This window comes from Mus musculus, chromosome 5 (assembly GCF_000001635.26).
Source record: "Mus musculus strain C57BL/6J chromosome 5, GRCm38.p6 C57BL/6J".
NCBI lineage: Eukaryota > Metazoa > Chordata > Mammalia > Rodentia > Muridae > Mus > Mus musculus.
Window position 1 is genome coordinate 24,793,272 of NC_000071.6, and position 14,887 is coordinate 24,808,158.

The 14,887-nt window shown below is 45.9% G+C and overlaps 1 protein-coding gene across 1 annotated transcript in view; it reads right to left on the minus strand.

The window, feature by feature from the left end:
- Window positions 1-9,551: 9,551 nt before the first annotated feature.
- Window positions 9,552-14,887, minus strand: part of Rheb (Ras homolog enriched in brain) — a 39,539-nt gene continuing 34,203 nt past the window's right edge. Inside the window, exons 5-8 of the mRNA NM_053075.3 lie at window positions 14,477-14,533; window positions 14,334-14,381; window positions 13,728-13,809; window positions 9,552-10,485 (exon numbers count right to left, since the gene is read on the minus strand). Of these exons, the coding sequence (NP_444305.2) occupies window positions 10,393-10,485; window positions 13,728-13,809; window positions 14,334-14,381; window positions 14,477-14,533 (280 nt within the window). The 3' untranslated portion in view covers window positions 9,552-10,392. The remainder of the gene's footprint in view (window positions 10,486-13,727; window positions 13,810-14,333; window positions 14,382-14,476; window positions 14,534-14,887) is intronic.

The window sequence follows — 14,887 nt, forward strand, 5'->3', positions numbered from 1 at the left end:
GGTCTGCCTAGCTCACCATGGGGAGCAGCAGGCTCAGAAAATCATGGTGGTCCCGGCTCTGAGGGTGGAGTTTTGGCCCTTGATGTTACAAAGTCACTCTCAGGACCATAGAAGCCCAAATAAAAGGATTAATAGTTTTAATAAAAGCTGTCTGCAAAGTCCTAGGTGTCTTGTCATCATGGCCCTCAAGGTATGTCCATCCAGGCTAAGCCAGTGGAAGACTAACATTTATTATTCGCTGTGTGTCCTCCAAAGGGTGAAGTTCAAACCCAACTGAAAACAAGAGGTGCTGGAAGGCGCGTTCACATTTTCCCATAGTTCCTCAAGCAGGGGAGGGAGACTTAGTGGCATAGAAGAGGTTTACCACTTAGTAAGGCAGCAATCCCTTTGGTGATTGTGTGGAAGCTGGAGTCTCTCAGAGTGCCCCATGAATTTATCATAAGGATGCTTTAGGTCCACGAATGAGTTGCTGGGATGTCAAGGATTCCATGCAGAGTCATCCCCAGGGTATGGATAGCCTGAGCAAATGTTTTTCCATATTAATTTCCTTACTCTAAATGAACAATTTAAGTCAGCATAACAGGATCACCTTGGTGGCCCAATCTTGGATGACCTGGTCAATGGATGGACTAGCTTGCTTCCAGGACATCCTCCCCCCCCAAAAAAAAACCTTTTATTTATTTATTTTATGTATATGAATACACTGTCACTATCTTCAGATACACTAGAAGAGGGCATCAGATTCCATTACAGATGGTTGTGAGCCACCATGTAGTTGCTGGGAATTGAACTCAGGACTTCTGGGAGAGCAGTCAGTGCTCTTAGCTGCTAAGACATCTCTCCAGCCAAGGCATCCTTCTTGAATGAGCCACAGGACCAGTGAATCCTGTAGGAGGTAAAGTAGCCATGTTTCTTGGGGCCTCTAGTCAATGCTCACCATCTGGGATATGTTGGGTGAGGATCAGAGAATGCCCATGAGACCCTGTGTGGTGGTTTGACTATGTTTAGCCCATAGGAAGTGGCACTTTTAAGAGGTATAGCCTTCTGCCCCACCCGGGGATCCATCCCATAAACAGCCACCAAACCCAGACACTATTGCATATGCCAGCAAGATTTTGCTGACAGGACCCTGATATAGCTCTCTCTTGTGAGGTTATGCCAGTGCCTGGCAAATACAGAAGTGGATGCTCACAGTCATCTATTGGATGGAACGCAGGGCCTCCAATGGAGGAGCTAGAGAAAGTACCTAAGGAGCTGAAGGGGTCTGCAATCCTATAGGAGCAACATCAATATATACTAACCAGTACCCCCAGAGCTCGTGTCTCTAGCTGCACATGTAGCAGAGGATGGCCTAGTCAGCCATCATTGGGAGGAGAGGCCCTTGGTCTTGCGAAGATTATATGCCCCAGTACAGGGGAATGCCAGGGCCAGGAAGCGGGAGTGGGTGGGTTGGGGAGCGGGGCAGGGGTGGGGGGGAGGGTATAGGGGACTTTGGGATAGCACTTAAAATGTAAATGAAGAAAATATCTAATAAAAAAAAAGAAAACAACAACAAAAAAAAAGAGGTATAGCTTTGTAAAAGGAAGTGCATCACTGTGGGGGTGGGCTTTGAGGTCCTGTGTGTGAGCTCTATCCAGTTCAGAAGAGAGCCTCCTGCTGCTGCCTTTGGATTAAGAGGCAGAACTCTTCCAGCACCATGTCTGCCTGGTTGCTGCCATGCTTCCTGCCATATTGATAATAGACTGAACTGTAAGCCAGCCCCAATTAAATGTTTTCCTCGGTCGTGGTGTTTCTTCACAGCAATAAAACCCTAACTAAGACACCCCAGTTCTGCTCAGGGCACCCCACCTAGTGGTACTATCAGCCCCAGTTCAGCAAATGGGGGGTGGAGGGAGGATTAGAAATTGCCCAGTGTTAGGGGAAATTTGGCAGTGTGTGGAAGTGGGATCCTGCTTTGTGAGGCACAGGCACAGTACCTGGTCCTAGGCTGAATTGACTCTGAGTGGAAAGTTCAGCATAACCAGGTCCCAGGGCAAATCAGGGCTGTATGGCCGGTAGTATGGGGCTGGCAGAGGTGTCTTGGAGCTGACACTGGGTAGGAAAGGGGAAGAGGAGATTAGTAAGGCCCAGGTGTGTCTGACGGCATACGTCTGTGGTCTTTGGCATTTGGGAAAGGGCATGCAGTTTTGAACCAACACTAGGCTGTGGCAAGTGGAGGACATATGCTCAGCACCGGTGCCTGCCTTGGCTAGAGTAGACCAGCAGGAGGCAAGAGGGATACTGCTCTGAACTCTTCTGCCAGGGTGATGTGAGCAAATAAGAAGAGATATAAACACCGAGAGATCTTAAACCAAATACATTTTATAGCCATAATCTTACATTGGGAGAGATCTTTATATTTTGACACAGAATTGAGGTTATATTTTGTTACATTGGTACAGAATTTTGTATATTGATACAGGTTTAAGGTTTTCATTAGTATAAATCTTTGTATATTGATACAAAATTTAAGATTAATTTTGTTATAACATAATATATGTATGTTTCAACTCTTGCATAGATATTATGCCTATGCAACTCATTTAATAATAGAAGGTCTAGTCCCAGTCCTTCTAATATTTGCTATTGCAAGCTGTTTAAAATAATTAAGCAATACAAGTTAATAGTCAATCAAACTCATTGGTCATGTTAGATACTAGGATGCATTTATCATAGAAATAGACGACCTGAGTTAAATGGATAATAGGTAACTAGAGTTAGGCAATATTTGTTCAGATATGCTATAAATAGATGGTCTTTTAAAACTTCAGAGACTCATAGAATATGGCACTTAACCATGACTTTATTATTGTAAGACCATTTGTGACACTGAGGCATGTAAACGCCGCAGTCCCCCATTTGACTCAGCAAAGGACGATAAGCTTCCTTCCATGTGGAGCTGCTTCAACTGTGGCATGCTAGCTACCTGCCAAAGAAATGCCCTAATGCTCTATGCAGATTAAAGTGCTGTCCAGGAGGGGCATACACAGGCAAGTAGATTGCTAAGCTCTGCCAAGACAGGGTGCGCAAGTCATTCATAATTTCTGCTTCACATCACGTCTGTCAGATGCTCTGGGTCAGAAGGCTGAAGATGGATGCTATAACATTATACAGAATATTGGAGACTGTCCAGACAGTCAACCATCTCTGTCATTTCAATAATTTTTCGAAGCTATGTTCTGTGCTTCCTGCATATGCAGGTAATATTTATTCCTTCTCAGGTCTCTAGTGGGGTTGAAGACTAGATAGTTATAGTCTCACAATTAAACTTAAGTTGTTTAGCATTTAGGAAAATATTTTAGGTCTAAGAAAATATTTTTAAGTTAATAATGCAAATTATAATAAAAATTGATTTAAATGCAGAACTCTGAACCCACCAAGATAAGATAGACAATGAAATACTTTCTCCTGAGTTGCCAAATACAAACTAACTGGACTTTTTTTTTTTCTCTTTTTTTTTTTTTTTTTTTTTGAGACAGGGTTTTTCTGTATAGCCCTGGCTGTCCTGGAACTCACTGTGTAGACCAGGCTGGCCTCGAACTCAGAAATCTGCCTGCCTCTGCCTCCCGAGTGCTGGGATTAAAGGCGAGCGCCACCACGCCCAGCTCTAACTGGCCTTTTTAAATATAACTCTTACCCAATAATTTTTGTATTTGTTTCATAATTGTTCCTACTGTATGTCATTTATTATAATAAGAGAATGAGTCTTTTTATTTAGACAAAAAAGGGGAATTGTCGAGGTTTGGTCTGCTGCTATGTATTCTAATACTAAATACGGCCCCCAAGGTTGCCCTCAGGGATGAGGGAATTCTCGTGTACACCAAATGATGCTATGTAACCTTGCTCTTTAATGTAAAACTATTGGTCACTGCAGCACTCAGGGCAGAAACGAGCCTCTGGCTGGGCCACCTCATCTCCAGCATGCCAGTAAAAGAGACAAGTCATGAGACAGCACAGAAGGAAACAAGGGGTCCGCTGACTCCCAAGTCCACCTTTGAAGTGGAGGGTTCCATGGTATGTGTCCCTAAGCAGTCCTGATATAGGTATAATCCTGTCAGTCACTGGCCCATCATTGTCTTCCCCTGGTCTCTCATGCAAAGTGGTCCCATACATAGGTTGTTGGAATGATGTCACATCTTTTATTGGGAGGCAAGCTCCTTTTCTGGCTGCACCCAGGTCTTAGCTTTTCCCTTGCCCCTGGATGGATTCCTGGAATATTTTTTTTTTTCTAACTTGCTTTTTGAGACAGGACATCATTGTTTGGCCTGAAACTCGAAATCATAGACCATAGTCTTGAGCTCACAGATTTGCTTTGCCTCTGCCTCCCAAGTGCTGGCACGGAAAGGCATGTGCCTCTACTATCTAAAACCTTTACTTTTTTGAGGTTCAGTGCTTCAAGTTTGTTAGCTGAAGGAAGGGGCACAAAATGTGTTTATCTCCTCTATTGGAGGTGATCCAGTGCTTTCTGTGGTATTTGTAGAGGACACATGTGCAGGAGTTCAGAGACATGGAGACATGTGGAGGCAGAGTACACACCACCCTGCCTGACTTGAAGCAGATGGGCAAGAGAAGCCATGTGTCAAGAATAACTCAAAGGAACCCCCTTTGAAATTTAAAGAGAGAGAGAAAAAAATTCTCGTAAAAATGGAGGACTTTTAGTTTCCACAGGTGAACATTTCAGCTCAAGAGACAGCTGAGACCACCTGGGCTCGCTCAGACGGGGCTACGTTTCACAGAAGGGGAAGCAAGGGGAAGCAGACTGCACAGCTGGCAGCAGCTGGCTACAGCCAGCCCAGGCTGCTCTTTCCTTCCTGGCTTCACACCAGGTGCTCCAGGGAGGCAAGAGGCCAGGACGGCTCTGAGCATCACTTGAGCGCTTTTTGCACCACAGTTACAGATGCAGAGAAAGTCGTGCCAGGTAGGCTCCTTCACAGCCAAGGAGATGGGGACATCAGCATGGAAAGGCAGGCTTTCAGCTGTTCTGGCTTCCACACCAGGCTGCTTCTCCTTTTAGGATGAAGCCCAGGATGCTTGCCTCACTGGCATTAAAAGGCTGCTGACTTACCTGGCTCTGCCAGTCCATAGACACTAGGGATAAAAAGACAGATCCCAAGTAGCCCGGAGCCTCGGTGCAGTACAGTTCCCTGCTGGGAACAGGTTGGCCCTGCGCAGGAAGAACTGTGTAAAAGTCTCAATTACTGAGACCACAGTATTTGAAATCTATACAGTCTGTTGTGAGAGAGCCAATGACTTGATGACCAGGGTTTGATTCCCAGAAGCCTCGCAGTGGAGAGGAGTTCTGCCTCTGGAGAGTTGTCCTCTGACTTCCACATACATAAAGTAAATACAAATGTAATAAAAAATTACACAAAACACAGCAGGATCAGTGTGTGTGCTGACACCCTCCCAGCTAGGTAGGAGGCTGAATCGGAGCTGGGCTCCAGGCCAGCCTTTTGATAAACCAATCAAACCTGCGAGAGTGGCCATGAGACTTTCGGCATCTATTCCTCTGATGACGAACCAAGGTTGTATTACCACCGATTCCCTGGCTGTGGGCTGGGACAGATCCTACTGTACTGCAATAGCAGTTGGGCGCCAAGCTCTGAAGGCCCAGCTAGTGACCCGGCACACTGAGCAGCGGCTCTCCTGATGAAGGAATAGCGGCAGACTTGCATTTCTGTCACCGTGGCAGCAGAGTCCAGTGTTGCTGATACCACAGGTCAAACTGGTATGAAGAATTGTTCTCAGCCTTTGTAAGCTTGTGTGGAGAGGCCATCTGTGAGTCCACCCTGCTTGGAAGGATGTGGAACTTGGGGGCTAGCTCACACTGCTGAAGGAAGGCTGAGGCCACCCACCAGGCTGGTGGCTGTCAGGGAAGCAGGAAGCTTCACCAAGTAGTGAGGACTGAGTCCCGATGAGCACTCAGGTGGCCATCAACAGTCACCTATGGACTATGGATGTGTTTGTCAAAGGCCCTGGAAACATCCAAGCTTGCAGATTAAAAAAAAAAAGTTATTTAAGCCGGGCGTGGTGGCCCACGCCTTTAAGCTCAGCACTTGGGAGGCAGAGGCAGGTGGATTTCTGAGTTTGAGGACAGCCTGGTCTACATGAGCGAGTTTCAGGAAAGCCAGGGCTACACAGAGAAGCCCTGTCTCGAAACAAAACAAAACAAAACAAAAAACCCATAAAACCCCCCAAAACCAACCCCCCGCCCCCTCCCCCAAAAGATTAGAAGCAGTGGGCTGGGGAGATGGCTCAGCAGTTAAGAGCATTGACTGCTCTTTCAGAGGTCCTGAGTTCAATTCCCAGCAACCACATGGTGGCTCACAACCATCTGTAATGGGAATCCGATACCCTCTTCTGATATGTCTGAAGACAGCAACAGTGTACTCACATACATGAAATAAATAAATCTTAAAAAAAAAAAAAAAGATGAGAAGCAGCATATTCTGAGTCCTTGCACAATTCCAGATCACCAGGGCTGCATTCTGAGTCTGCATCACACATGGCACTGGGCACCAAGGGTGAAGAAAGCTCCACTTGCCACAGGAGAGGGACTGAAGGCACTGAGGACAAACGGCAGGTGTGCACCTGCCTCAGCAGGTGGAAGGAGGCAGGCCAGAGAGGAGTGTATACATCCCACAGGTGGGCTGCTCTTGGCCATGACTGGCCTCAGTACCCATGGGGAAGGCTGGCAAGAAGGTAACCTTCCTAGAACTCTGAAATGAGCTAGTCTCCAGCTATGTGCACAGCATTAAGGCTAGCCCAATGCTGCCAGCAGGACTCCAGTCTGTGAGCGAACAAGACGACCCTCGAGAAGTGAAAATTCTCCATATGAACAAAAGCTTGCGAGAACACCAGAGGAAATATTATCTCTATTGTCTGTTAATATGTTACAGAGATAATAGATAATGCGTTATAATCTATTATTATATTTTATCTATAGGAAATGTAAAATACCTTATAGGCTGACACAAAGACAAAAACTAATCTACACAAAGAATCAAGGGATCTGTAAAGGTGTGAGACAGAGGTAAAAGGGGGCTGGAGAGATGGCTCAGAAGTTAAACGCATGTATTGCTTTTGCAAAGGACACATGTTTGATTCCCAGCACTCAGACCTGTAACTATCTCCAATGCTTCTGGCCTCCAGGGGTTACCACACACATGCACATACTTAGACACATAGTTAAAATAAAACTGAAAAAACATGTAAAAATATGACCACTGGGGCCCCTTCCCTTCCCTTTTCAGGGCTGGGCCTGAACCTAGGCCTCCTGCAGAGGGAGCTCTGTCCCATTCACATGGTTTTAGTCTTGTTCTTATCTGAGACAGGGTTTCTCTGTGTAGCCCTGGCTGTCCTGGACTCACTCTAATGACAAGGCTGGCCTTGAACTCAGGGCTGTCTATCTCTGCCTCCTGAGAGCTGGGACTAAAGGTGTGTGTTACTACATGAGGCTTTCATCTCTCCTATTTGTAATAAGCAGTTACAAGTCTGGTAAGGCACTCAGCATATCGAAGTGTCATTTCATGGCAGTAGCAGCAGAAACAAGGCAAGTGCATGGAGCACACACAGACACACACCTGCTTGCTTTCATTAGCTGCTGAAATCAACTTGCATTTCTGAGTAGGAGTGTTAAGAATTAAGATGTTGTAAATTCTCAGGGTAAGCAGGAAAAAAAAAATCATAGGAACTTGAAGTAGTTCAATGAAGTGTCTGTTTCACAGCTCCAAGTGTGACATTTGGGGAGGACCCGGGGACCCTGACGATGATCAGCTGACATCTGCTGTTCTGGATGAAGCACCAGGGCTTAGCATACCAAGGTCGCTTCAGGTCCATGTGGAAGCCCCTAGAAGAGGTGACACTGAAGGCTGAGGGAAAGGCAGACACAGGCTCCAGGCCCGAGTCTCCCAGATCTGGATTGGATGTAACAGAGAAGGGGGACACAGGTGGGCTGTGTGGGAGAGCAGGGGACAGAGGTTGGAAGACGTGCTAGACAAGTACCTGCAGATAAGCTGAAATCCTAGAGGCAGGCCACACTTTTGAGTAAAATCAGTAATTATATGTTGGGAGTGCTGGGTATGACGACAGACACCCGCTGTACCCACTGTGGTACACTGACTGAGTTTGAAACCAGCCTGGGTTGCATGGCAAGACACCCCTCCAAAAAAGGAAACAACAACACACTAGAAACACCCATGAGAAAATCCAAGTAGATAAAGCGATAAGGATAAGATGGGGACAGAAAACTCACCAGGCAGCAGAGTTTGTATATTCGTTTTTAAAATTCCTTTCTTCTCCCTCTACCTCCTCCACCTCAGATCTGATCCTCCTGCCTCAAAGGCAGTTAAAGCCATGAACACATAAAGTGAAGGCAGAAGAAAGGCCCAGTGAGAGGCTTAACAAAACAGTCACGCTTAGTTTCACCAAGTCACTGAAGACACCAGGAAACCCTAGGACTCAAACATAGCAGCCAGGTGTGGGCCATGTGGCTGGAAAGACAGCAGAAAACAGAGGCGCCTGGGGGCTATTAACAATGTTTAGGAGAGCCTACGGAGGGAGGTAGCTGATGAAGAAACAGACTGGGGAGAGCAGAGCAGATGGCTGCTTTAGCAAAATTCCATGTAAATCTTACCTTGTAATGTGATTTTAATTATTTTATGTGTATAAGTACACTGTAGCTGTACTGATAGTTGTGAGCCATCATGTGGTTGCTGGGAATCTGAACTCAGGACCTCTGCACACTCCAGTCTAAAGATTTATTTATTATATCTAAGTACACTGTAGCCATATTCAGATGCAGTTACTGATTGCTGTGAGCCACCATGTGGTTGCTGGGATTTGAACTCAGGACCTTTGGAAGAACAGCCAGTGTTCTTAACCGCTGAGCCATCTCTCCAGCCCTTGAAATGTGATTTTACTTGTACTTTGAGATTCAAGTTTGAGCTGTAAAATACTTGTAAACATAACCCTAGTTTTACACTTGTGCCTCCTGTAGCTCAGTGAAGCTAAGATGACTTTCATATGCTAAGATAAACATTATCTTTTATGACACACTATCTCGAGCTGTCCAGTTCAGCTAGAGTGGTGACAGCAAGCTCCAGGAAGCCTGTCTCACCTCCCCAGTAAGGGCTTTAGTAAATACTGGGACTCTGATCTTAGGTCCTCACGTTTGCACACACACTTTCTTTCCCAACTGAGTCACCTCCCCAGTCCTTGCAAGATCGCTCATGCTCATTTGTGACAATATTTACTGCCACGATGGTAGATGAAGAGGAAGGAATTTATCACCTCTCAATTCTTGGGCAGAGGCCACAGGCCTGGTCACCACCCTTTAAAGGATATGCACTTCATTACGTGGGCTGTAGCATTTGCTTGGTATTAGAGATGGTTCTGTGAAACTTTAACTGGGAAGGGGCTTCATTTACAAAGCAAGCTCGTCTTCCCTGCAAAGGCTCAGGAAATACTGTGGGAAAGGGAGCAGAAAGAACAAAGGAGATGGAGGATGGGAGTGCAGTAAAATACTGTTTACTAGGCATGACATGGCCACTGCAGTTAACACGGAAGATAGAGACCAGATGAACTAACATGCCAACAGGAGGCAATAACTGGATGCAGGAGAGAATGTGAAAATGTAAGAGGGAGGTGTTGGGGCCAAGTGAGGTAAAAGAGCCGGGGTTAATAGAACCAGGGAACACTGTACAGCCAGGCAGTGGTGGTGCACGCCTTTAATCCCAGCACTTGGGAGGCAGAGGCAGGCAAATCTCGAGTTCGAGGACAGCCTGGTCTACAGAGTGGGTTCCAGGACAGCCAGTGCTGTTACATAGAGAAACCCTGTCTCGAAAAAGCAAACAAAACAAAAACAAACGATGTGCACGCCCATGCCCCATCCTAACATGGTTCCTGGTTTAAAAACCACACCAAGTAGCTCAAAGGCTTAAGGTTTGCAGCTATTTTATTTACAAGTATACATTTAACACAATGAAATAAACACTGATATATTGAAGCCTAGTTAATAGTAGTGTAACATGTGTATCATTTTGATGATTACATTATTTTAAACAACAAACTACACTGAAAAAATTAATGCCGATAAAATTCTTGGTCATAATATTAAGAAATACAATATATAAATTGAAAATATGATTGTTTAAAATTTGAAAATGGAGGTGAACTCATTTGGACAGAGTCAGACGTTAACATAATCTGAAAGGGGAGGACCCCTGACCCAAATGACATCTTTCAGGTTAACAGAAGAAAACAGAAGCATAGTTTTATCTTCAAGGATGACGGGCAGTTTGCTTCCTCAGGTGGAATATATCCCCAGTGTCCGCAGGCTCTGCAGCAGAATTGTCACATCACCGAGCACGAAGACTTTCCTTGTGAAGCTGCTCCATCAATCTTTTCTGCTTCCAAAATTATCCTTTTAAAAACATCAACAGCAGTCTGAAGAGAAGTTAAGAACAGTGACAGGATTAATTGTCAGAGACTCTGGTTCATGACCAACAAGACTGAGGAGGGCAGGCACCCATCTGTTCTTCAGGGCCATGTCGGGGCTGGGAGGCCCCTAGAAGCCCCATAAGCCACATGGCCTTTGTCAGAGCAACTAGCTTCCACTCTGCTCTGCCCTGACTCAGCCATGATGCTCTCTGGATACTTGGGGTCTGGCTCTACTCCAGATGCAGCCTTCCTTGTACCCTCTGCAGCTCCTAAAAGGTTCCCTTTCTCCTAGGACTTCTGGTACCCCAGGCCTCCAACAGGGAGGTACTCTTTTTGCCCTTCCTGCTCCTACAGAGCCACTCTTCTCTTAGCGCTCCCACATTTCCAGTGTGACTATGTTCTGTTTCTCTGGGCTGCTTCTACAGATGCTGCAAGTCCTCCATCACCCACAGTTAGTCCTCCTGTGTACCATGCCGCCAATTACAAACCCGTCAGGCCAAGTTCCTAGTAAATTCCACTCCTCCCAAGCTTGGTCTCCTCTTCTCTAGTGACTGCCACCCTGGTCTTAGTCCTTTGGTCAAACTCCTCTGGCAACTTTAGAAACATCTTTTTCTGAAGGGTGATTAGAACTGTCAGCCTCTGTCCTTTAAATCTAAGAACTATGATCATTCATAGATTATGAAATTAAAAGCTACTGTTTTTAAGAGACAGGACCTGGCTCGGGTCACCTCATTATCAGAAGTTAACTCACTCTAGTATCTATTTTACATGTCCCACACAGTTATTTATCTGGCAGAGCTGGTCTGACTCCTTTGACAGTCCTCTTGTTCTAAGGCTAACTAAGCACTGTTCTCTAGGTCAGCTTCTAGTCTCACAGTACTGCGCCCACTTACTCAGCAAGCATCCATCCGCATGCTAACCCTGCTCAGCCCAGGGGAGCTGTTGCCGCTGCTCACTTTGGACTTGTAGCAGGAGCATGCCGGGGACCCTTAATCTCAATGAGGCTACCTAGCTCCAGTCCTCCAGCTCACCTCACCAGAGGCGCTGAGCCTTGGCCCTCCCATCTCACTGGCTCTGGCTCACGGTTAGTCACTTGTTCTATAACTCAGTGGGATACAGAAGCTGCCTTCACACGAGAACACCATGCTCACCACACCCACTCATACCCTCTGCTTCCACCCCGCTCAGTGATGAAGTCTATCATCTGACCAGCCAGCACAGTGCCCGTCTCTCTTGAAAACGTAAGGCCACTGGCTTAGCTTACTGTTTATCAGAAGAAAAAGGCCAGGCTATAGGTGGGTTTGAAACTGGTTCTACTGACTATACTTAGAGATCCTCGAGTTCTTAACATTTTTAGATTTAATTTTCTTATTTCTAAAATGAGATAGTTCAACAGATACTTTTGAGAACAGGAGACAAGCAATCATTTCTAACTCAATTAAAAGTACAGGCACCGTTAGTGCTAACCTCTTCTCTTGCTATCTGGACCTCACTGTCTGTTCCTCAGCTGAGCTGAAGACAGAAAGCCTCGACATCTGAGCTGGAAATGGACAGATTAACAGGAGGGCATAAAGGTTGGGTGAGCCCACCTTGGCTATCACTGAGTGCTTGAGAGGGAAGACAGGACCATTCAGTTCAGCTGGATGCAACAAGGAGAAGTGAAACCCGAGGCTGAGGAATTTCCTCACGAGAAAGGCAGAGCAGCACAGAAAGGGTTCAGGCAGACTCTTGGCTCCTTGGCCTTGACAAGTGCAGCTAGCTATCCCGTGAGCCTGGATTTTCCTCAGAGTGGTAAAGACATCTTAGCGGCGGATCAAACAGGCCCCATGATGAAACTTAAATACTATGAACTACCAGAGGATGCCAGGAGACAATGGGGGCAGGACATTTTAAGCTTAAGCCATGTCCTCCCTGTGTTTAAAGAAGCAGTAGAGGTCTGTGTGCAGTGACTGGAAAGAGAGCAGGCAGAGCACAGGCTGCAGTATGCCAAGGACTTGAGCATGCTCTAGAGGAGGCTGTGTGGTCTGCAGCCCAAGGAAGGACAGGCAGAAAGGGGAAGCAAGGGGATGGAGGGATCAGGGCAGTGTGGATACCAAAGGTCTGCACAAAAGAACGCGTTTACACTGACGCTCTCTAGTACGGAGCTGACGTACCCCTTAAAGGGACCAGTCACAGGGCTGAAACTGGGAACAAAATAACACTTAATAATTTCTGCATTAAAATAACCATGCAATCCCAAGAGAAAATAGACCTTGGTGGACTGACAAGTTGTCAGATGACTGTTTGTCACAGGTTCAGACTCTTACAGAGTCAGCTCCCTGTCCTCCACCCCTTGGGGATGGAGTGTCTCACCTCATAGGGAATGTTTCTAAAATGAATTTAAAAGTAAGCCAACAGATCCTGAACTCCAAAGAAAAAATATCTCCCCCACCCTCTTTGTAACAAAAGCTGTGGCCATGCTGGCTCAGTATCCGCAGGTCCAAGCTGGTAACTTATTTTTTCTTACTGATAAATCCATCCTAGGATGGCCTAGGCCCGATGGTTCTGCAGCCCTATGCCTGCTGTGCAAAGATGCTATACCCCATTTATTCTTCATTCCATGTTTTGTTTTTTGAGACAGGGTTTCTCTGTATAGTCTTGGCTGTCCTGGAACTCACTTTGTAGACCAGGCTGGCCTCGAACTCAGAAATTCGCCTGTCTCTGCCTCCCCATTCCATGGGTTTTATATCTGCCTTTGCCAAGTCCACAAGAAGGGCCAGGCCTGGGTCAGGTGCACGCTGCCACCCTCCGGCCCCTCCCACTCACCCAGTTCTGTGTCTGAGTTTTGGTTTGTGCAAAGGATCCAACAGCTAGGCTGGTGTATTACTTACAATAAAAGGGATCATTTATAAAACACAAAACCATGCACCTGACCCACTTTGTACTGAAACGGGACATAGTTATACAGTTAGGTCTCCTTGTCTACGTCGTATTTCTGTTCCTATCTATGGACACAGCTACAGGAGCAAACGTGCTCTCCACTAACACGCCCTTCTCTCCAGGCCTTCTAGGCCTGTCAGAGCAGAGTATTTACAGAACTTAGAAACTATTAGTACCCCTAAAACACCCCAAAGCTGATGTTAGAAACGGCAGAAGGTTAAATAAAAGTTAAACAAGCAGGATTAAAATGACAGGTAAGATGCCGACTGAAGGAAAATATGCTTGTAACTAAGGAGAATGACATAAAGTTAATTTTAGAAACTACATACTTGATTTTCTTTAGCAGAAGATTCCAAAAAAGCTGCATTCCAAGATTCTGCCAAAGCCTTTCCTTCTTCATAGCTGATCACCCTAAAGGGAGAAAGAAGAGAGTTCTGGTTCTCTGTTCTCTGTCATTTACAGAGACAACACGAATTTAGCAGACACCTTTCCTATAGGCAGAACCATGTGCTCTACACTACCAGGAAGCAACGCAGGAGCACTTAGTTCTGCATGGCTGGAACACAATGGATAATACGTCTTGCAGGTTCAGAAATGTGACTGCTTTCCACTGCTGCAGTACCAACCTCCATCTGCTGGCCACAGTAAGGTTTTAAGCAACTCAGGGCCCTAGTTCACTTGAGCATCAACCACCGCCGGCTGCTCTCAGCTCTTCCCACATGGTGTTCCTGCCCCTGCTCACCACAACTAGTGTGCAAGGGTACTGTGTGAAAACTGAATAGTCCCCGTCAGGAGAATCTCTCAGTTTGCTACTTGTTCTAAACAAGCGTGGCATTTACACTGCACATTGCTTCTGCTGTACATAATGGCAACCACGAGAATAGAATTTATGGCACTTTGGTGACTAAATCTTCTTGGACTTAAGAGCAACACACCTTTCCATATGCAGGTCCTTCTTATTTCCAACCAACATAATAGGTATCCTATGAGGAGAGAGCACGAGAGAGGTAAGTGAGAGCCTGCCTTCCCACCCGAGAAGATGCTAACACACTTCTAGACAAGAGAGACGGCTACTTACTGCACTTTCCCCACCATATCCAACAACTTGCCATGGATAACTTTAATTACTTCAAAACTGCAAGACAAAAAGCATGGAACATCATTTTAATGGTGAAATTTTAAAACTTACATTTACAGTAGGAAAAAAATATATCACAGATTCATCTACTTTAAGTCTTAGCAAAAGTCTATCACGGGGCTGACAAACCATAACACCTACTGTACCCTCAAACTGCATCTATCAAAGAACAGAATGTTTAAATGCAAATCGGAAGTGTGTGTGCTGAGGTGGTACGCCCTAGTGAGCATCCCTGTTCCCCCTGCCGCCACCACCTTTTTTTTCTGGCAGTCTCAAGGTATAGCCCTGGCTGGCTTGGCCAGTTCTGTCTGCCCCTATCTCCAGTACTGGGATTAGAGAGACATGTGACAT